Source organism: Aphidius gifuensis, linkage group LG5, assembly GCF_014905175.1.
Source record: "Aphidius gifuensis isolate YNYX2018 linkage group LG5, ASM1490517v1, whole genome shotgun sequence".
Taxonomy (NCBI): domain Eukaryota; kingdom Metazoa; phylum Arthropoda; class Insecta; order Hymenoptera; family Braconidae; genus Aphidius; species Aphidius gifuensis.
In genome coordinates, this window is record NC_057792.1 from 9588934 (window position 1) to 9612926 (window position 23993).

Below are 23993 nucleotides of genomic sequence, written 5' to 3' on the forward strand. Positions count from 1 at the left end.
TTTTATTGGCTGGATTATTTTGGTCATCATCTATTTCTAAAACTTCTAGATGTGATTGTTTAAAAACATTGTAAGACATCATATTATGTGCACCACCTGTCCTTATCAATGCCTTGTATTTATTCTTGCCCATTGTAATTATTACATTTGGACATTTTATGTGCTGATTATTACTTAGACTCAATATAGTATTTGGTTCTTCCATTTTATCCTTATTCGAATACCGACAATTATTTCAATATTTTGAATATTCTATTATCAATTATTTTATGTTGAATATATTTTTAATGAAAATGTTGTGTTTAATTTTCACGTATTCTTTTCATACAATTAATTTTATTGAAAATATTATTATTATTATATATGTACTTTATTATTTTTATTTTAATTTTATGATGAAATATTCAATACTATGACGTGTCCAACTTCTAGTTGCCACGTGTAATTTTATTTTATTTTTATTATTTTTAATTTTCTTGACAAAATTTTACACATCAAGCGTGTCCAACATTAGTTGCCACGTGTAATCAGATTTTATTATTATTATTATTATTATTTAATTTTTCTGATGGAATTTTCACAAATATGGCGTGTTCAACACTTCGTTGCCACGTGTATACAAATTATTATTATTGTTATTTTGCTCACAAAATTTGTTGATTTTCGTTTAATTTATATGCGAAAATTCTTTCTCAACAATTTTTTATATTTTAATTTAATGATATATTTTATACATTTATCAATTTTATATACAATATTACTCTTCTCACTCTCGTGATTGAGATTATAATTTTGAGACAATTATATGTACTCACGACTGAATTTTCACAATTTTATTGATTTCTTTCTTTTATCAAATATTTATATATATATATTTTTTTTTTTTTTTCTCACCTCTTGGTTTGAGCTGCTAATTGGAAGCCAATTGTGAATTTTGATCACAACTACAATTTATAATTATTAATTTATATAAATTATTACTCTTTTTTTTTTCACCGCGTGGTTTGTGCCACTAGTTGGGAGCCATTTGTGAGTTGCGGTTTTATTACTATTTGGATTTTTATTTTATATCCAAATTTTATTTTTTAAATTGTTGTTGTTTAATTGTTTATTATATTGTTTTTTTCAAAGTTTTTGACAACAATACATAAAATTTTATAATAGCTAGTTAATAGCAAAAAAAAAAGTCAAAAATACGTTATTTATCATGGTTATTGTGTATTGTTGTTGTTTAATTGTTTATTATATTGTTTTTTTCAAAGTTTTTGACAACAATACATAAAATTTTATTAATATAATAAACAATTAAACAACAACAATACACAATAACCATGATGACTTTTTGACTTTTTTTAATAACTAATATTCTTATTAGGTGCATTCCTTTAATAAAAAATTTTTTTTCGTTTTGCAATTTCGCCCTGTAATACCGGCCAAAATTTTATAGGAAAAAGCTGTTTCTTGTAGTGGCAGCAGTGTTGGGTAGGTAAGATACCTTGGTATCTTACATGTGTAAAATACCATGTAAGATACCGTATCTTACATCATTGGTTTCATACATCGAGGTATCTTACATTGCGTTTCCAGCGCCTCCTACGAATAAAAGTGGAATCTTCGTACTACAATTTTTTTTTATTCAATAAATACATGTAATTCATTTATAAAATAAATAAAAATTCCAAAAACAAGCAGTAGCTAAGGAATTAATGTTGCTCAAAAAAGAATTTCTTTGGCAACTGTAATTCCTTAGCTCCATCTTTTCCATAGCTAATATTTTTAAAATTAAAGCAACATTAATTCCTTAAAACATAATTTTTTGGCAACATTAATTTCTTAGCTACATCTTTTTCTTAGCTACTGCTTTTCCTTAGACATTTTAATTTATTTAATAAATAAAATTACATGCATTTTATTTTTTAAATAAATAAAAATCCCAAAGAAAAATAGTAGCTAAGGAGTTTACACGCTCAAAACTCGAAAACTAATTGTTAAATAGAAAAAAGTTATTCTTGATAAATTGTTTAGAAATAAATAACCAACAATAAACCTCGCTTAACCCCATACCTAACTTCAACAGATAAGGCTGTAGAAATGCTTGAAATTACATGACAGTTCAATCATTTGTTCAATCGGTCGGCCATCTTTGTGTTATTTCGCCCCAGACAGAATTTTTACAAAGCTATATAGTAAAAAATATTTAAGTCTATGCTAACTTTTATATGTCTACATGATAATTTTTATTATATATATAAGAATATTTATTAAATTGTGCAGTATTTTTTATTCAACCATATAATAATTTTTATTGTTTTCACAAAACATGTATGTCTTTATTTTAATTAACTCATAACTCATTATCTAAGACATTAATCAAAAAAAGTAATTCTTTATAAATTGTTTAGAATTGAATTTTCAATAATAAACTTCACTCAACCCCATGTCCATCTGCAATAGATAATGATGTATAGAGGCTTGAAGTAACCCAACAATTTTTTGACATTTTGCACATTTTACATAATTTTATTGTAGAATTCCGACTCTCGCGGCCAGTCCCAGAATTAAAACAAAAATTACAAAGTACTATAGTAATTTCTATTCAACCATGATTTTAATTTTTAGTTAAAATTTCTCTCAGTGTACTTTTTATTTTATGTATATATATTCATGAAATACTGAGTTTTTTCAGCTGTTCTTTTATCTTCAGGATTTTTGTTGGGATAATATCTTTTAATATTTTCCCGATATATCAACTTTAGATGACTTAAGCTTTCAATATTATTGAATATTGAACTAATTCCAGCCTCGTAATCTGACATGTTACATGGAGAGAAATCCGCAGCAAATGATGCTGTAGAGTATCAAACAAATTTTACTGTAGTCCTACTGGAAATTGAGAAGTTGCGTGGGGAGGCCACCAGGATCGACTAGAATTTCCTACTACACTACAGTAATTTTAATCAAAACAAAACAAAAAAACAACACAAAAAATTAAATAAAACCTTATTGTTTAAACATCAGAATAAAAATGTAATGTGTTTATTAATTTTAAAAAAATAAACCATTTTATAATTTTCATGTGTTTCACCGTATTTTTATTTAAATTCATGAATAAAATAAAAACAATAAACTTTTTTAGAAGAGGTTAGGAACACACTTGATTTCCAATAAATATTCGTGTCATCTGGCGGGAAAACCTGCTGTACACTACAGTAATTTCTGGCATAAAGTATACCATTAACTCGAGAACTCCAAAAATTCCGGTAGACTACAGTAAAAAATTTAGATGAAATATAATAATAATCATTATAATAAGTGGGAATTAGTCGCTTTAATGACGTCAGCTATGATTTTTACGATACCACTACAGTAATATTTGCTGAGGATTTCTCTCCGTGTACAGCCTGAAAAATATAGATAAAATTGATACAAATTATAATGGAAATAAATTTGATTGTAATTTAGTAGCTATCTCTTCAATATTTGAATAAAAAAAAAGACCTGGTAACATTTGTTGGGGCATGTGGCCAGCGTTACCCGTTGAAAATTCAAAATTTTCAATACTCCGGCTAGGGTCATTGTTATTTTTATTGCTTAGACATATTTTAACCGTTAATTAACGAAAACATTATTCATATTTAAAAGAAAGGCAATAGAGTTTTTCAAAGCTTTTTTTGGAGCCTTATAAACATTTTATTTCAACTCTATGATGACATTTTTTGGTCCGTTTTTTTTATTTTTTTTTCGGCGAGCCGGCTATGGCCATAACTTTTGTTATAATCAAAATAGGGAGTTCGTATTAGGCTCAAATTATGCACCTAAAAAAAATCTAGTGACGGCATTACGGATTTTTTTTTCTCTCAATAACAGTTTTCGAGCAAGAAAATTAAATATCCGAATTTTTTTTCAAATTTTGAAGGTTTTTTTTTTTTTCTCAAAAACTATTATAGATAGGGGAAAAACCCATTATGCGGGCGATAGAGTTTTTTGAGACGCATAATAAAAGCCTTATACGAAGTCTCTCTTTTGATTTCGCGTTGAGTTATTCATTGCGCCGTTTTTAAGTTTTTTTTCGGCGAGTCATAACTTTTGTTATAATCAAGATAGGGAGTTCGTGTTAGGCTCATATTATGTGCCTTAAAAAAAATCTAGTGACGGCATTAGGGGTTTTTTTCTCAGTTTTCGAGAAAAAAAATTAAATATCAGAATTTTTTTTTTTAATTTTATAGTTTTTTTCTTTTTTTCTCAAAAACTATTATAAATGGAAAGGAATTTTGCAAAGCGGGCGATAGAGTTTTTTGAGACACATAAATTGAGCCTAATACGAAGTCTCGACGCGCGCCTGTTTTTCTCATAAAAATGAGAAGATAGTTTTTTAAAAAATATTATCACAATCATACTTTCTCTTGATGTCATTATTCATTGAGCTATTTTGTAAAAATAGTAATTCACATTTATGTTTCAATTATTTTCATTGTTATTTAGTAATAATTTAAAAAAAAAAACAACACTCTGTTCACACGAATAAAAGACAATTTTTAAAAAAGATAGAGTTTAAACAAATTCGTACAGCCACTGTTGAAGCAAAATTCATTTCTTTATGACATTTTTGTGGATGTTTAGTTCGAATATTTTTTATTTCACTATTCAGTTTTTCATGGCTGAGTATTTTTGATAACTTAATCATTCAGTTACAAAAAGAGCAAACTATAATTATGTTTTCTCATGTCTTTTAAAAAACCCTTCTCATAATTTACCCATAATACTTTATTCATCAAAGTCTCGATCACTTTATTTTCGATTCTTTCATTTCTGTGATGCATTTCCCAATTAATTAATCAAACATTCATTTCAAAATTACTCATGTTCATAATAAAATATTTCTAAATAGAATTTTCCCGAAATCATGATTCCTATATTCAGAAAACACCTCATGAACAAAACTACAGGAAAAAAAAAATGTAAATTTTATAAATTAATATGGTTAAGCTTGTGTTTTATTTTTTTAAATTGTAAAATTCATATTAAAAAAATATAAAAACACGTCTCCGTTTTTTCATTTTATTAATAGGTAATTTTCATTCGATTTTGTCCTTAGATTCTTCTTTTCCTCCGTAAAATATTAATTATACAATTTTTTTATGATAAATTTTACTTTTCATTTTTGTCCATGCAGTACTTCTATCCTAAAAAATTTTAAAATCAATTTTGACTCTTTTTTATATTTGCTATAACTTGTACACGAAATACGACGTTTCCTGCTTCAAGTCATGTACATAAAACATATATTTCTAAATAGAATTTTTGTGAAACTATGAATCTGAGACTTCAAACTCACCCTCAATAAAAATCTCCAAACAATTTCATGAAATGATTATAACTCTTTATTTTATGCAGTTTTATATTTACCACGACTTGTAGATAAAATAAATTCAAAAAGTGGCTAATATTTCGTTTTTCTTGAGCCATTCGTCAAATCATAAACTAAAGATCTGAAAAATCATGCGCCTATTCTAAAATCTTCTTTTTCGATTATTTTTCATTTATGTTGATTATTAGTTTTCAAAAAAATTTCGACATTATATTTTCACGAATAACATATAATTTATAAAACAATGAAATTTCCGGCAACCTTTGTCGAAAAAAAATCCATTTCTTTATAACATTTTTGTGCTTACTTCAAACATTTTCCATTTTACTATTCCGTTTTCAGGGGTATGTATATTTTTGATTAATTAATCATTCATTCACACAGAGCGAATTATTATGTTCTTAAGTATTTTAAAAAAAAAAATTCTTCTTTATAAATATGATCCCGAGTGGAAATCTGGTCAGGCTAGCCCGATTTGACTTCAAGTCTTGATTGAGACTTGATCAATGTTCCCTTAACACTGGAAGCCTGATCGAAATTTGATCAATATTTGATCAAGATGCTTGATTAAGGATAACTCGATCAAGATTGGATCAAGGAACCCTTAACTCATCCTTAATAAGGCCAGCCTGATCAAGAATTGATCGAGAAAACCTTAACTTATCCTTAATAAGGCCAGCCTGATCAAGAATTGATGAAGAAAACCTTAACTTCTCTTTATTAAGGCCAGACTGATCAAAGAACTTCTTCAAAAAAATTGCCTAGCTTAGATACATGTAAGACTAATAAATATTTTCCAATGAAATTTTAGTGAGATCATGACTAATATCAAGACAACACCAACATATTATTACCTTTAAAGTTTCGAATCCTCATTTTATTTGTTTCAATTTCTTTTCATTACATAATTCACCACAACTTCTAAACAAAGTGTGACATTACTCATTTTCGTGAATTATTTATAAGATGTGAAAGAAGAAATTATAAAAATAAACACCTATGCCATTAATCATATCAACATGACCAGTTCCATCAATAAATTATAACAGTCATATATTTATCAATAGTTATACAAAAACATAGCTCTCACTTACTCACTCTGGTGGGCTCTTATGGAAAGAAATGTGGAAGGGGTATATTCCCCATCATAAACACTTGCCAGTTCGCCAAGTACTGAAATAATCAGTTTTTTTACTTAAGGGATATCCAGCACAAATCAAAAATACGGATAGAGTCTTGAAATTTTTCAAGTAGCTTAATGAAATAGTAATACACACGCTCAAATTTTATGATAATTTTCTTGTAGCTAATTACTTAGTAATTAATTAATAAAGTAGGCTACTTTTTTGGAGGTTATACATAGGTTCTTATGGAGAGCCCAGTTGAGTTTTTAGAAACCTGGTTAGCCATTTCACGAAAAATACAGCTAGCTTTATCAAAAACTAAGTATAGATAAAGGAAACAATAAGGAAACTTTTGATATAAAAATTAATAGGGCTTTGAGACCTTTTTATTTTACATAATAAATAAAAATAAATTTTTGTCTTTTCTAAATACTTAAGTGGAAGTGAGAAACAAGATTTTCTCCTTTTTTTTTTATCTCGTTCGCACTCATAGAAATATTATGTTTCTAAATGCCATCCGCAAGAGGTCTCTAGATATGCGCGGGTAACACCTTAAAGAGACATGTATATATGTATATATATTAGACCTGTCCAAAAAAAAGAATTTTTTTTTTTGTACCCTCCTGAGGTCTAAATTTGTTCTTTTTGATGACACAAAAAAAAAAATGAAAAAATTTTTTTTTTAGGATTTTTTTTGAGCCTGCTCATCGGGTTTTTGTATTTCCCATTTGATTAACACGCGCGCGTATGGCTGTATATCTTTGACTTTGCATAACTCAGTCAGTTTTAATCCTAGAGAGTTGATATTAGTCTCGTTTTTTAGCTCATGAAAATACCTTTAAATTGTCACTGTACATTTTTTTTGTACTGTTTTTTTTTTTTCGTCTCAAAAAAAGCTTGAAAATCATGATTTGCAATTTAACTGCTAAACATATTTTATTTAACATAAAAATTTTTTTTCTTTATCAAGCTCACTAATTTTATACTTTCGAATAATAATACTTACCCTACTAATAATAATAATAAAATACGTTTACAAGTTAAATTGCATATACCTATAAAGTCATGATTTTTGAGGTTTTCTTGAAACAAAACTATTAACAGTACAATAAAATGTACAGTGACAATTTAAAGGTATTTTCATGAGCTAAAAAACGAGACTAATATCAACTCTCTAGGATTAAAACTGACTGAGTTATGCAAAGTCAAAGATATACAGCCATACGCGCGCGTGTTAATCAAATGGGAAATACAAAAACCCGATGAGCAGGCTCAAAAAAAATCATCAGTGTCATCAAAAAGAACAAATTTAGACCTCAGGAGGGTACAAAAAAAAAAATTCTTTTTTTTTGGACAGGTCTAATATATATTCTACTTTTTTGTCAAAATAGAATGATTACATTCTCAATTGTCAATAAAATTGTGAATAAAATGATTCCCTTTTTTTTTTTTTTTTTTGTTTCTAAATAGAATGTATGTGGATATTATATAGATACATACTTTTATTTTCTTGTACATAAGCCTATTGATTTTTCCATCATCATATTAATAAAGTTATATATATATCAGTTCATTTATTATCAATAAAAACAGTTATTATAATTTAAAGACTATTTTTTGTTCAAGCGATCTGTCAAATCTTGATTTCAAAATATATAAACAAATAAATTTATTGATTACCTTAACGACAGGAAAAAAAAAAAAAATGTGAGTGACTGAGAAAGAAAATTTGTTTATTTATTTCATTAACAACCGACAAAGACAGAATGACAAATGACATGAGAATGACAAAGAGAACCAAATAACCAATCAAATCTTAGGAAGATCGATGACAACTGTCCTTTTTATATAAGGAATAAATAGAAAATGTCCGAGGAAAAGCAGTAGCTAAGGAAAAGATGGAGCAAAGGAATTAATATTGCCAAAAAATTATGTTTCAAGCAACATTAATTCCTTAAAATTGGTTTTCCTTGATATTATATATATCTATATAACAAATAAATTACATGTTCCAATATATATCGAGCAATAAGAACTAATTGTCGAGTCGAAAGTCAATAAGAATGTTCAAAATGGCGTCAGAGGTATCTTACAGTTTCTTACAGTATCTTACAGTATCTTACTGTAAGTGTATGAAACCTCAAAAATCGACCATTTACCCATCACTGAGTGGCAGTACTGACACATGACATTATTTTTTTTGGATAGATTATTATTAGATTATTAGATGGATTATTAGATGGATAACTGTTCAATGTTTATATCAAACTGAAATAAATAGAAAATTGACTTGTTGTGATTGTCTGTTATAGCTCGTACCACACATTATCGTAAACTGTAAAGTCTGGAATATGGCATAGAGAATTTTATCACTTTTGTCGTTGTTTCTGTTTCTAGTTTTTAGTCGGTACTACAGCCCGAGGAACGAAATTTATATATAGCTTTATATACCTTTATATATTCACATATAACTTTATAAAATTTTATATAATTTTATATAATTATATAAAAATTTGAAGAATTTTTAAACTCTCTATATATAATTATATACAACTTTATAAGGTTACATACAGCTATATATAATTTTATAAAGTTATATATAAATGTGTACAAAGTTGTGAACGATTTGTGTATAAGTATATATAATTATATAAAGCTATATATTTCTATATGTAGCTGTATAAAGTTTCATATAGTTTTATAAAAGTATATAAACTTGTATATGAATATACGAAGATATTTTTACCCAAGGAACGATCGTTATAAAGGTATATAAAGTTATATATAGTTATATACAATTGTATGAAGATATATACAATTGTATATGACTATATATAACTTTATATACCTTTATAAGGTTATATATAGCTATATATAGCAGTATAAATAAGTTTTATACATGTACAGTTTTATATAATTATATTAACCTTTATAGAACATAATATTCATGAATTAGTGATCCAAAGTTACAAATAATAATATAGAGCGAGTTCATATATTCGCTGGCTTCTTTAATTGGAATAATGTGTTCTATTCGGATTCCAACAGCATCATGAACGAAAAATGATAGGCTACTATCGAAAAAAAGGTCAATAAGTATAATAAGTATGTAAGCAAAGAAGGTATAATAAGCTAAATAGAGTTTACACGGAAAAAAAATTTCATCAAATTTTACTATGCTGCCACATTACCAAGAACTATCTTTTGACTATTAAAAAATTTACTATCATTTTAACGAAAAAAACCAATTGTAGTCTTAAAAAATTAAAATGTACCATAGCAATTTTCTTACGTTTTTTTTTGCTATTTCCCGATGAAAAAATTACAACGCATAAAAAAATTTTTACAGAAACCAAATTTAAAATAATCCAGCCAAAAAATTACATTGCAGCATAGCAAAAAATATTTTTTTTTTTTTGCTTTGTATATTTATAAAATTTACTCTGCTGTTGTGGACAAAATTAAAATGATCCTCTGGAAATTTACAATGTAGCATAGTAATTTTAATAACTTAATAACATATTTAAAATTACAATGGGGCATAGCGAATTGATGACGGACTCAGAAATGTCAACTGCCCCCACTTTTTAGTCGACTGCGCAGGCGTGACTTTTGCTTGTTGATGTAAAGCAAATAAATTTTTGTATTCACATGCGTTATCGTGGCGCATCGGGTGCTGCGTAGGGTTGGTAACCGAAAGGTATGGGTTCAAGTCCTGAGCGTGGACAGTTTTTTATGTCTAAATTTTGCGTTTGACCATTTTAAAATACAGTTACATATACATTTATACAATTTTATATACCTTTATACACTTGTATAAAATTTTATAAACGTAATAGTTATTGATCTTTATATAAAACTTTATACAATTGTATGAAGTTTTATATAGTTATATAAAGTTTTATACAAACTGTTATATATAGCTTTATAAATGAAGTGGCAATATAAAACCATATATAACTTTATACAACTTTATAAAATTTTATATAATTATACAAATTTATATATAAATTTCGTTCCTCGAGAGGGCGAAATTGCAAAACGAAAAAAAATTTTTTATTAAAAGAATACACCCCCAGATTCATTAGGTATTACAATTTAGGTTTTTCAACTGGCGGTGCTTGTGAGCTCTTGTATGTGAAATCTATATAAAAATTTTACGTGCCATCACCGGCAAAAAGCCCTAAATTGTAAAAATTTTGGTTCTGTGACTGATTATTGTAGTCCACTCATTATAATTTAGCTTCCCTCCACTGGTGGTGCTTGGGAAGCTTTTGTATGTGAATTCCATATAAGAAAAATTTTACAAGCGCCAGCGGCAAAAAAAGCAAATTGTAAAAAATTTGCCTTGTTAATTGGACTGCTGGATAGCTATTCTCGACATAATTATCCCCTGTACCGGGGATAACATGAAAACGCTCGAAAGCGATATAGTCGTTTGATGGAAACCATTGAAAAGATACAAATAAAGCCATAAATTAAGGTGAATTTCCACAAAATAGTTATCCCTGTCGCCGGGGATAACTGAGGGGATAACATGAAAATGCTCGAAAGCGATATAGTCGTTTGATGGAAACCATTGAAGAAGATACAAATAAAGTCATAAATTAAGGTAAATTTCCACAAAATAGTTATCCCTGTCGCCGGGGATAACTGAGGGGATAATTATGTCGAGAATAGCTATCCTGATGTTTCCCTCGAATGCATTCGGATATAATAACGAAATAAAAAAATACAAAATAAACAGAAAACGACATCAAGTGTGACATTCGCTACTCGCAATTATCGTTCATTTAATCTAATTATTGCTGAATATAAATTAAACATTTAAACGATAATTATTTGAAAAAATGGCCTTTCGTTCTTCTTAAATCGTCACTGAGGTCTTTGGCTCGTTATACTATAAATTTATATTTTGCTATACAAAATTTTTGTTGCCGTGATAAATTACACAGATTTTACCAAAGGTTTCAGCATAAATGCTGACTGTAAGATAGGAAAATTTATTGAGATATATATGAAAATCAGTCCCAGAAATGACTTCATAATCTATGACTCATGCACAGAATTTTTCTCCGTGTACCTGACAGTAACGTAAGAATATATTGAGTACGGCAAATAACGTCTCCAAAAAAATTTGACACATGTGAGTTGTTGCTTTTATCGCTTTTTACAACGAAAAAATATAAATGTAGATTTATTAATTATTAGTAACCATCATCTGACCACGTGATAACGTAATTTGGATATTTCTGCTTCAGAAGGCCAACTGAAACCTGATGATCAGCTTTACCGAACCCCTGAAATTGAAGTCGTGAAATAAACAAAAAGTAATAAGCACAAAAATAATAATAGAAAAATGCTTATCTATAATACTTGAGAATATCCGTAAACTTTAATCGCCTGTTTAGCTGAATTGTGATTGATTCTTCCTCCGCCAACACACTCAGTATCTAATCCTGGGCCATACTTTTTTAGTTCCTTGTTTATCTCTTCGTAGATATCAGCTAAAAATATAAATAAGAAATGCATATACATATTTTGACTATTATACTACTTATAACCAGGTGTTGAACTCTCAAGGTGATAGAGTTTTTTTATTTATTGTATATTCGAATAAAACATAATATATTTGAAAAAAACAGAAACTTGGAAAAAATAAAGTTCCCTCGCCAGGATTCGAACCCGGGTCTTTTGCATACCGGAAAAAAGCCTTAACCTCTAGACCACAGGGCTTCCGAATTTTTTCCAAGTTTCAACCTGTTAACACCGACGTCCATCTATTCGTCGTTGATTTTTTTGAAATATTGTATTTAAACGAGATATGTATGCATGTATGTATGTATCATTTTTTTATCTTACACTCTTTTTGTTTTTTTCGCTTAAAAAATGAAACATCCGTCATTTTCCCTCCCTCAGCTCTTCAAATAATTGGTAAACACTCGCGAATCAACCCCATTGTACATGTTACAAAATAATATATAGTTTTCTGATATTTATTCATCGGAAAATCCAGGGCTTCAATTCGCCCCTGGTTGTTGAGCATATTTCTAGAGTTTTCTGCTAACTTTAGCTCCATGTAGCTATTATCAGTTGTTAATTTTTCGACGTGATAATGCCTTTTTGTTTATTAAAATTTTATTTCAAAAAATTTTTTTTTGTTATTCTAGTTTAGTATTAATAAATTCAATTAATTTTTTGACCTTGAAATATATTCTGCTATATTCAGAGATCAAAAAATCTTGCTACAAAAAATCAAAAAACGGATTGCTACAGATCTTTAAAGATCTTTGAAGACCTTTGAAGACCATCAAAGATCACCCGAGACATGGACAAGAGTTTTCTTACACGATCGTCAACGACCGTCTAAATTTTTCCCCGGGTATCCTTATTCCGAAAACTAAAAAAATTTCAATAATATAAAAAATGATATTTTCTTACCAGCACCGATAACACTTTGATACATAATACTGCATAATAATATTTCTAGTCTACTTGCGATTGCAGAAATAATCATTTGACGAGCATTCATATTGTTTAGAAATTTCAAAAAATATCATGGAGTTTTATTCTTATCCTGTTTTAGATGTATAAAAATCACAGGAAGCATAAAAACATGCTTCCTCAGAAAAAATTGCTTTTTGTCGATGACAAATAAATAAAAGCTTTACAAAATAAGAACAGCTCATTGGAAAGTCTTAGAATCGAAAATTGATTGTAACAGAATTTCGTTTGGATATAAAAACATAAATACCATGCCAAATCGACCTCGCATATCCGCGAACAATTGGTTTGCTCTGCTTCTTATTATCATCGTGTACTTGGACCAAGATATACTTAAATACACCATCTTGATCGATTTCAACGTCTGGAATTTCATCAAGAGTCTCTGCCATGGTTGTCAGTCGTACGAAATTATTGAACAAATTTGACAAATATGAGATGTGTTCGTTCACTTTTCACCAGTGATGGGTAAATGGTCGATTTTCGAGGTTTCATACACTTACAGTAAGATACTGTAAGGTACTGTAAGAAACTGTAAGATACCTCTGACGCCATTTTGAACATTCTTATTGACTGTCGACTCGACAATTAGTTCTTATTGCTCGATATATATTGGTACATGTAAATTATTTGTTATATAAATATATATAATATCAAGGAAAACCAGTTTTAAGGAATTAATGTTGCTTGAAACATAATTTTTTGCTGCTTTTCCTCGGACATTTTCTATTTATTAAATAATTAATATACATGTCATTTTATTTTTAAAAGATGGAAATGTCCAAGAAAAAGCAGTAGCTAAAGGAAAGATGTAGCTAAGGAATTAATGTCGCTTAAAGAAGAATTTCTTTGGCAACTGTAATTCCTTAGCTCCATCTTTTCCTTGGCTACTATTTTTCCTTGGGATTTTTATTTATTTAAAAAATAAAATGCATGTAATTACATAATTTATTTATTAAATAAATTAAAATGTCCAAGGAAAAGCAGTAGCTAAGAAAAAGATGTAGCTAAGAAATTAATGTTGCCAAAAAATTATGATTTAAGGAATTAATGTTGCTTTAATTTTAAATAACTAATTTTTTAAATGAATAAAAATCCCAAGGAAAAATAGTAGCTAAGGAAAAGATGGAGCTAAGGAATTACAGTTGCCAAAGAAATTCTTTTTTAAGCAACATTAATTCCTTAGCTACTGCTTAGTTTTGGAATTTTTATTTATTTAATAAATGAATTACATGTATTTATCGAATAAAAAAAAATTGTAGCACGAAGGTACCACTTTTATTCGTAGAAGGCGCTGGGAACGCAATGTAAGATACCTCGATGTATGAAACCGATGATGTAAGATACAGTATCTTACATGGTATCTTACCTACCCAACACTGCTTTTCACACCGAGCGTACGCACGGAGCGTTATGCAAGGAAGCGCTAGAGTCGTGCGGTCATTTAATGAATCTTTAGCAACTAAAATTTACCGACGCATTCGTTATTTTCAGTCATTGTGTTTATTTTGTTAATTTAATAATTTTTTCTAAGACGCAAGAACAAATTACCAATTATTGATAAATAAAGAGAACGAAAGAGCTAGAAAAAAAAAATAACAATAAATAAATAGTAAATTTTAGTTACTAAAGTTTTTTCAAATGACCGCACGACTTTAGCGCTTCCTTGCATACGCTCCGTGCGTACGCTCGATGTGAATAGTGAACGAACACATCTATGAATGATGAACTTAACCGACAAAACGAAAGTGAAAAGATATTGTTCTTGAGTTTCGTACAGAGACCGGCAGTCCAATTCACAGAACATTACAATTTAGGGCTTTTTTCTTCTACTGGCGGTGCTTGTGAAGCTTTTTTATGTGAAATCTATATAAAAAAAATTTTACTAGTGCTATCACCGGCCAAAAAAAGCCCTAAATTGTAAAAAATTTGCCCTGTGAATTGGACTGCAGCATCCGTATTTACGGGGTGCATTCCTTTAATAAAAATTTTTTTTTCGTTTTGCAATTTCGCCCTGTAATACCGGCCAAAATTTTATAGGAAAAAGCTGTTTCTTGTAGTGGCAGTACTGGCACATGACATTATTTTTTTTGGTTTCCAATTATTAGATGAATAACTGTTCAATGTTCCTATCAATGCATATCAAACTGAAATAAATAGAAAATTGACTTGTTGTGATTGTTTGTTATTGTCACATAGCTCGTACCACACATTATCGTAAACTGTAAAGCCTGGAATATTGCATAGAGAAATTTATCACTTTTGTCGTTGTTTCTGTTTCTAGTTTTTAGTCGGTAATACAGGGCGAAATTGCAAAACGAAAAATAATTTTTTATTAAAGGAATGCACCCCATGTCATTTATTTATTAAATAAATAAAAATCCCAAGAACAAGCAGTAGCTAAGGAAAAGATGTAGCTAAGGAATTGAGGTTGCCAAAGAATTATGTTTCAAGGAAATAATGTTGCTTAAAATATAATTCTTTGGCAACCTTAATTCCTTAGCTACATCTTTTTCTTAGCTACTGATTTTCCTTGGACATTTTTATTTATTTTATGAATAAAATACATGTAAATTTATTTTTTAAAAATACTAAAAATTCTGTTTCAAGCAACATTACTTTCTTAAAACATAATTGTTTGGCAACATTAATTTCCGAGCTACATCTTTTCTTAGCCACTGCTTCTCTTTGATATCTTATATATTTGATATTTATTTAATAAAATACATGTATCAACATATATCGAGCAATGACAGCTAATTATCGAGTCGACAGTCAGTAAGAATGTTCAAAAATGGCGTCTCAGGTATCTTACAGTTTCTTACAGTATCTTACAGTATCTTACTGTAAGTGTAAGAAACCTCAAAAATCGACCATTTACCCATCACTCCATGGTCATATTGTATGGAGGTGAATAAGGAGTGTGGTCAGGGATGGGCATATTGTGAGTTTTTGAGTTGTTTACAATTATCCATGGATAAAACGTTTAAAACAGGATAAAACGGATAAAACCCACGTGATCTCTCAGTAACTCAAATTTTAACCATATAATTTTTTTTAGCTACATCTTTTCCTTAGCTACTGCTTGTTCTTAGTCATTTATTTATTTAACAAATAAAATACATGTTATTCGTTTTAAAAAAATAAAAATGTCCAAGGAAAAGCAGTAGCTAAGGAAAAGATGTAGCTAAGGAATTAATGTGGCCAGAAAAATTATGGTTTGAGCAACATTAATTCCTTAGCCATATCCTTTCCTTAGCTACTGCTTTTCCTTGGACATTTTTATTTTTTGAAAATAAAATAACATGTATTTTTTTTAATGAATAAATAAAAAATCCTAAGGACAAGCAGTAGCTAAGGAAAAGATGTAGCTAAGGAATTACGGTTGCCGAAAAAATTATGTTTTAAGCAACATTAATTCCTCAGCTACATCCTTTCTTTAGCTACTGCTTTTCCTTAGACATTTTTATTTTTTAAAATCAAAATAACATGTATTTAATTTATTGAATAAATAAATGACTAAGGACAAGCAATAGCTAAGAAAAAGATGGAGCTTAGAGGTGCATTCCTTTATTAAAAATTTTTTTTTCGTTTTGCAATTTCGCCCTGTAGTACCGACTAAAAACTAGAAACAGAAACAACGACAAAGGTGATAAATTTCTCTATGCAATACTCCAGGCTTTACAGTTTACGATAATGTGTGGTATGAGCTATGTGACAATAACAAACAATCACAACCAGTCAATTACTATTCTATAGGAAAAATTTTATAAAACATTCCGTTTCGGATATTTTATAAAAATCATTCGAAATTCTATAGAAAAATATTTCTATAGAACATCGTAGTATTATGATTATGATATATAAAAATCATTTTATTTAAAAAATAATCCTATATACCAAATCCTTTAAAAATTTAATAAAATCATTCTATAAAAATCAACCACAAATTTTATAGAATTTATTCTATAAAAAAAACATCAAATTTATATAAGAATTTGTATAAAAATTTTAATAAAAACGTTTTATAGAAATGTTTATAAAACTTTTTCTACGTGAGTCCCAGAGTGGGGATGATATATGATTGCTTGACAGAGAACGAATTTTAGCAGTCGGTAATATTGATTTTCGCTGATAAACAATAAAACTATCCATATATGCATACCCACCAAAATAAATTCGATACTTTTCACACTTTTGCATTTTCGTACATTTAAACAAAGTTTTTTGGAATAAAATGTAATCAAGCTCTTATATATTCTATTTATAAATTTATCGACATAAAAATCAGTCTTGCAAGTTGGTATTTCATTATTTTTATATATTAAATAAAGTTTCATTAACGAATAAGACTATGTACTTAAGGTACATTCATAGCTAGATTTTGAGGGTGTGTCCTAAATAAAATCCTATGCTTTTTACATTGTAGATCTTGTCATACCAACCCCAAAAAACCAAAAGTTTGAACTTTTTGTGATTATTTTTTTTGCGTAAACCATTTATTTTTTTCATTATTTATCAATTTTATGCAATATATTTCAATAAAATCCAATTATATATTAATAAAAAAAATTATCTTCTGATATTTATTCATTTCAATATTGCACACAAAAATTTTTTTTTTGTAAGTATGCATCACTGATTTGCACTGATATTAAGTTTCCTATTTATATCCAATTAATATCGATATTCATTATCAATCTTAATTTTATGTCGTTAATAAAAACATTTTTAATAATATTTTCATTAACACTTGCATTTATGATGCTCCATTATTTTGTAATTATGTTTCTTTTGTGCAAGTTTAAATTTTCCCGCTATTTTAATATTGCCCAATTATCATGGCTCCTCATTAAAAAATCAGTAAAATCCGTGTTTTTTGACAGATAATTTCAATTATCACTCAAAAAGCAGCATTAAAACTTCATGTGAACCAAACATTAAAAAATTCCTTATTATTTTTACTATTATTGATTGGTTTTTGAAAAAAAAGTGATTGGTAGAAATGTAATTTAGTTATGTTCATATAATGTAGAGCCTTTGTAATCCATAATTCTTTTTGCTATTGACTTGCTATTAATCTGCTATTGAGTAAGCGCCCATTTCATTAATGACTCTTCCGCTAGGGTGTGGCCACTAGCATAGTTTTTCTCGACCAAGTTCTATGCCATAGCACTTGTGTCACTATATCTCACTAAAAATTTACTAGAAAACGGCTGCTGAGGACTATGTTGAAAAAATGCTGCACGCAGCATTTTCAGCATAGAACCGCTAACTTTACACTAGTTTTTTTGGATACGGCCAACATTAAAAAAATACAACAACAATGGTTAGCGTTATTGATAAATTTGTTCGTTTATATTTACACATGTATAGTACATATGTATAATGATTGACTGTCGTAATATCAAATTGTCAACAAATAAGAAAGGTTATTTTTTTATTTATTTTTTATGTGTTTCTAAGCAAGTTGGTACAGCTGAAACAATTTCAAAAAACGATTAAAACGCCGCCCTATAGCCGTTATATATGAACTTTTTCTTCCATAGTGCTATGTTATAGAACTTGATCAAAAAACTATGCTAGTGTAAACTAGTTTAGAGTTGTCTAAACTTTTCGTATATTTCATTTAAATCGCCGCCATCTTGATATACCGAACAGAAGGAAGGTTTTGGACACTAAAATATAATAAAAACTGGAAGGTGAACTCCTATGCTTAGCCAATGCACTGCAATGCACGGAGTGTCGCTAGAGATAGCAATACATTGGTTGGCATTCCTTCTCACCCACGCATGCGCACATTAAAACTTGTACAGTCAACGTCAAAACAAACTAGTACTAAACGGTATAAAAGTTACATTATATTACAGTAGTCTCAACCAATTATAGTTGATGTGACTGTACCGACAAGGACAACATCCCAACCATTGAGTTTCTCTCTCGGCGACACGAAGTTCGGCTTCCAGTTTTATTATATTTCAGTGGTTTTGGAACGTACCCCAGGGCATTACAATTTGAGGATTTTTCCGCCACTGGCGGCGCTTGCGGAGCTTTTGTATGTAAAATTATTATGAAATTTTTATATAGATTTCACATACAAGAGCTTTACAAGCGCTGCCAGTGGAGGAAAAAAGCCCTAAATTGTAATGCCCTGTGAATTGGACTGCAGGGCAAATTTTTCACAATTTAGGGCTTTTTTTTGCTGCTGATGGCGCTTGCAAAAATTTTTTTTATATAGATTTTACATATAAAAGCTCCACAAGCGCCACCGGTGGATGAAAAAAGCCCTAAATTGTAATGCTCTGTGAATACGGGTGCGGGGCCTCGATCTTGCTCCTTAGTCCTTACTCCTTAGTAAGGAGACATGAGCTGTGTTCGATGGTCGTCTCGGCTCAGTTCCGTCTCACTTACGGCTCACTTATGGCGCTAGCGACGTACGGTTGTTTGAAGAACTACAAAGGCACAAAATCTCAATACAGGTGCTTATCTATATCATCACTGTATCAATGCTTCAATAAATATTGTTTATTTACTTTATGCAAACAGTGTCATCATAATAATCTATTACAATGAGTTGATAAATATATAATCAAAATGAATATAGAAAATATATTTCAGGTGAGAGCAAATAGTGAATGAAAGAAATAAAAATGAAAATACAAATTTTGGAGATGGAATTATTATCTGTGCTATTGAACAATAATTTTTTATCTTTCATACATAGGAAATAGATAAAAACAATCAAAATAATATTATGAACTCATTTTGTTATTACAAAATTAAAGTTTTAATAAATAACAATAAATTTTGAAACGACAACGAACAACAACAACAATCGTCATTTCGTCAATCAACAATATTTATTGGGGCATTGATACAGTGATGATATAGATAGGCACCTGTATTGAGATTTTGTGCCTTTGTAGTTCTTCAAACAACCGTACGTCGCTAGCGCCATAAGTGAGCAGCAGTCCAATTCACGGGGCAAATTTTTTACAATTTAGGGCTTTTTTTTGCTGCTGATGGCGCTTGTAAAAATTTTTTTTATATAGATTTTACATCCAAAAGCTTCACAAGTGCTGTGAGTGGTGAAAAAAAGCCCTAAATTGTAATGCCCTGTGAATTGGACTGCCGTAAGTGAGACGGGCTCCATATACTTGGTTGGCAGGATTATGAAAAATAAAAAACTGAGATATAGAATCGTTTGGGAATGATTTGGGAACGTTTGGGAAATGATTCTCATAATTTAGGAATGCTTAGTTTAATTAATAATTAATAATTAAAGAATGGGCTAAAATTCACTAGATGTATGCGCACAAGCATATTGCGCATGAAGCATGCATTTACACTGCAATCATTGCTATTCACTGAAATATAGTAAAACTGCAGTCCAATTACAGGCATTACAATTTAGGACTTTTTCCTCCACTGGCGGCGCTTGTAGAGCTTTTGTATGTGAAATCTATATAAAAAAAATTTTACAAGCGCCATCACCGGCAAAAAAAGCCCTAAATTGTAAAAAATTTGCCCTGTGAATTGGACTGCTGGAAGCCGAACTTAGCGTCGCCGAGAGAGAGATTCAATGGATGGGCTTTTGTCCTTGTCGGTACAGTCACGTCAACTAAAGTTGGTTAAGACTGTACTGAAATATAATGTAACTTTTATATCGTGTAGTACTAGTTTGTTTTGACGTTGACTGTACAAGATTTAATGTGCGCATGCGTGAGTGAGAGGGAAAGCCATTCAATATATTGCTATCTCTAGCGACACTCCGTGCATTGGCCAGCAGTCCAATTCACAGGGCAAATTTTTTACAATTTAGGGCTTTTTTTTGCCGGTGATGGCGCTTGTCAAATTTTTTTTATATAGATTTCACATACAAAAGCTCTACAAGCGCCGCCAGTAGAGGAAAAAAGCCCTAAATTGTAATGCCCTGTGAATTGGACTGCAGTTTTATTATATTTCAGTGTTGCTATTCCCCAGATAACCAATTTCCGGTAGATTACTGGAAATTACTGGTAGCTAAATACGAAAATTACTGGTAACTAAATACGAAAATTTCCAGAAATTTACTGGTAATTCTTGTGGCAACTGCTACCAGTAATCGACTAATAATTTCCGGTAATCATTATAGTAGTCTCTACCAATAATCTACCAGTGATTTTCCAATAATATTTGTGGTAAATGTTTACCAGTAATCTACCAGTAATTTTCTGATAATCTTTGTAGTAAACGTTTACCAGTAATCTACCAGTAATTTTCTGATAATCTTTGTGGTAAATGTTTACCAGTAATGTACCAGTAATTCACCAATAATATTTGTGGCAAGGAATTAAGGTTGACAAAGAATTATATTTTCAGCAACATTATTTTCTTGAAACATATTTCTTTGGTCACATTAATTCCTTAGCTACATCTTTTTCTTAGCTACTGCTTTTCCTTGGACAATAGTAATTAAAAAAAATAAATTTACATGTATTTTATTTATAAAATAAATAAAAATGTCCAAGGAAAAGCAGTAGCTAAGAAAAAGATGTAGCTAAGGAATTCATGTGACCAAAGAATTATATTTTAAGTAAATATTATTTTTTGAAACATATTTTTTACAGACATATTCTAGTTGATCCTTAGCTACTGCTTTTCCTTGGACAATAGAATTTTTTAAAAATAATTTATATACATGTATTTTATTTATAAAATAAATGTAAAAATGTCTCAAGGAAAAGCAGTAGCTAAGAAAGATGTAGCTATGTCTTAATGACCAAAGAATTATATTTTAAGCAACATTATTTTCTTGAAAATATATTTTAATTGTTAATTTCTATTGTTATTTTTTCCTTAGCTAATGCTTTTCCTTGGACATTAGTATTTAAAAAATAAATTGACATGTATTTTATTTATAAAATAAATAAAAATGTCCAAGGAAAAGCAGTAGCTGAAAGATGTAGCTATGGGAATTAATGTGACCAAAAGAATTATATTTGCCAACATTATTTTCTTTGAAACATATGTTGTTTTTCCATATTAATTCCTTATCTAGTTCATTTTCCTACTAATGCTTTCTTCTTGGACATTAGTATTTAAAAAAATAAATTTACATGTATTTTATTTATAAAAATAAATAAAAATGTCCAGGAAAAGCAGTAGCTAAGAAAAGATGTACTAAGGAATTAATGTGACTATGAATTATTTCCTTGAAACATACTTTGTTATCCTTGACTTAGCTACTGCTTTTCCTTGGACAATAGAATTTTTAAAAATAAATTTACATGTATTTTATTTATAAAATAAATAAAAATGTCCAGGAAAGCAGTAGCTAAGAAAAAGATGTAACTAAGGACTATCAAATGTGACTTCAAAGAATTATATTTTAAGCAACATTATTTTCTTTAAAACATACTTCTTTGGTCACATTAATTCATTTTTTATCTAAATTTCTATACGCTTCTTTCGCTTTTGGACATTAGTATATATTTAAAAAAATAAATTTACATGTATTTTATTTATAAAATAAATAAAAATGTCCAAGGAAAGCAGTAGCTAAGAAAAAGATGCAGCTATGAATTAATGTGACTAAGAAATTATTTCTTGAAACATAATTCTTATAGTTTTAATTTTAGTTACATCTTTTTCTATTACTGCTTTTTCTTGATATTGTATTTTGAAAATAAATTTTACATGTATTTTATTTATAAAATGAATAAAAATGTCCAAGGAAAGCAGTAGCTATGAAAGATGTAGCTAAGGAATTAATGTGACCAAAGAATTATGGTTTTAAGCAACATTATTTTCTTTTGAAATTATACTTTTTTTTGTACAATATTTTATTATTACATATATTTTTTTAGCTACTGCTTTTCCTTGGACAATAGTATTTTTAATAACAAATTCTCCTACACATGTATTTTATCGATAAAAATAAAATAAAAATGTCCAAGGAAAAGCAGAAAAGCTATGATGTAACTAAGGAATTATGGTGGCCAAAGAATTATATTTTCAGCAACATTATTTTCTTCAAACATAATTTTTAGTAAACCTTAATTCCTTAGTTGTTGTTTAGTTACTGCTTTTCCTTGGACATTTGTATTTTTAAAAAATAAATTTACATATATTTTATTTATAAAATAAAAAAAAAATGTCCAAGGAAAAGCAGTAGCTAACGAAAAGATATAGCTAAGGAATTAATGTAACTAAGGAATTATTTCCTTGAAACATAATTCTTTGGCAGCCTTAATTCCTTAGCTTATTAGCTACTGCTTTTCCTTGGACATTTGTATTTTTTGAAAAATAAATTTACATGTATTTTATTTATAAAATAAATAAAAATGTCCAAGGAAAAGCAGTAGTTAGAAGATGTAGTTAGCGAATTAATGTGACCAAAGAATTATATTTTAAGCAACATTATTTTTGAAACATATTTCTTTGGTCACATTAATTCCTTAGCTTATTATTTTAGCTACTGCTTTTCCTTTTGGACAATAGTATTTTAATAACAAATTTTACATGTATTTTATCGATAAATAAAATGTCCAAGGAAAAGCAGTAGTTGAAAAGTGAGAAGATGTAGTTATGAATACAGGTTGCCAAAAGACTATATTTTTCAGCAACATTATTTTCTTCAAACATACTTTTGCAATCTTAATTTCTTAGTTATTTTATTACTGCTTTTCCTTGGACATTTGTATTTTTAAAATAAATTTACATATATTTTATTTATAAAATAAAAAAAAATGTTCAGGAAAAGCAGTAGCTAACGAAAAGATATAGCTAAGGAATTAATGTAACTAAGTAATTTTGAACATGGGGATTTCCAGTTTCAATCTTCCAGTTACATCTATTATTGCTTTTCCTTGACATTTGTATTTTAAAAAATAAATTTTTTAAGCATGTATTTTATTTATAAAATGAATAAAAAATGTCCAAGGAAAGCAGTAGCTAAGGAGAAGATGTAGCTATGAATTAAGTTATTTTCTTGAAACATATTTCTTTGGTCACAT

The 23993-nt window shown here is 28.7% G+C and overlaps 1 protein-coding gene across 2 annotated transcripts; it reads right to left on the reverse strand.

Annotated features, from left to right (window-relative positions):
* Positions 1-11260: 11260 nt before the first annotated feature.
* Positions 11261-13452, reverse strand: LOC122857560 (14 kDa phosphohistidine phosphatase-like). Of its 2 annotated transcripts, none has more exons than XM_044159813.1 (3): positions 13247-13452; positions 11869-11999; positions 11261-11792 (listed from the first exon to the last, which is right to left on the reverse strand). In XM_044159813.1, exons 1-3 carry the CDS (start codon positions 13386-13388, stop codon positions 11700-11702), a joined length of 366 nt encoding a protein of 121 aa, XP_044015748.1. In that variant the 5' UTR covers positions 13389-13452; the 3' UTR covers positions 11261-11699. The 2 variants fall into 2 exon arrangements, with proteins under 2 accessions (XP_044015748.1, XP_044015749.1); XM_044159814.1 differs by lacking the exon at positions 13247-13452 and adding an exon at positions 12934-13196.
* Between the last annotated feature and the right edge of the window lie 10541 nt (positions 13453-23993).

Bases quoted from the DNA above. Each gene is read 5' to 3' on its own strand.
- LOC122857560 (XM_044159813.1), bottom strand. From the start codon at position 13,388: ATGGCAGAGACTCTTGATGAAATTCCAGACGTTGAAATCGATCAAGAT. The intron at 12,000-13,246 runs GTATTTATGTTT...TTATATTTTTAG, and splicing joins TGCGAGGTCGATTTGGCATG to CTGATATCTACGAAGAGATA. The intron at 11,793-11,868 runs GTATTATAGATA...CTTCAATTTCAG, and splicing joins AAGTTTACGGATATTCTCAA to GGGTTCGGTAAAGCTGATCA.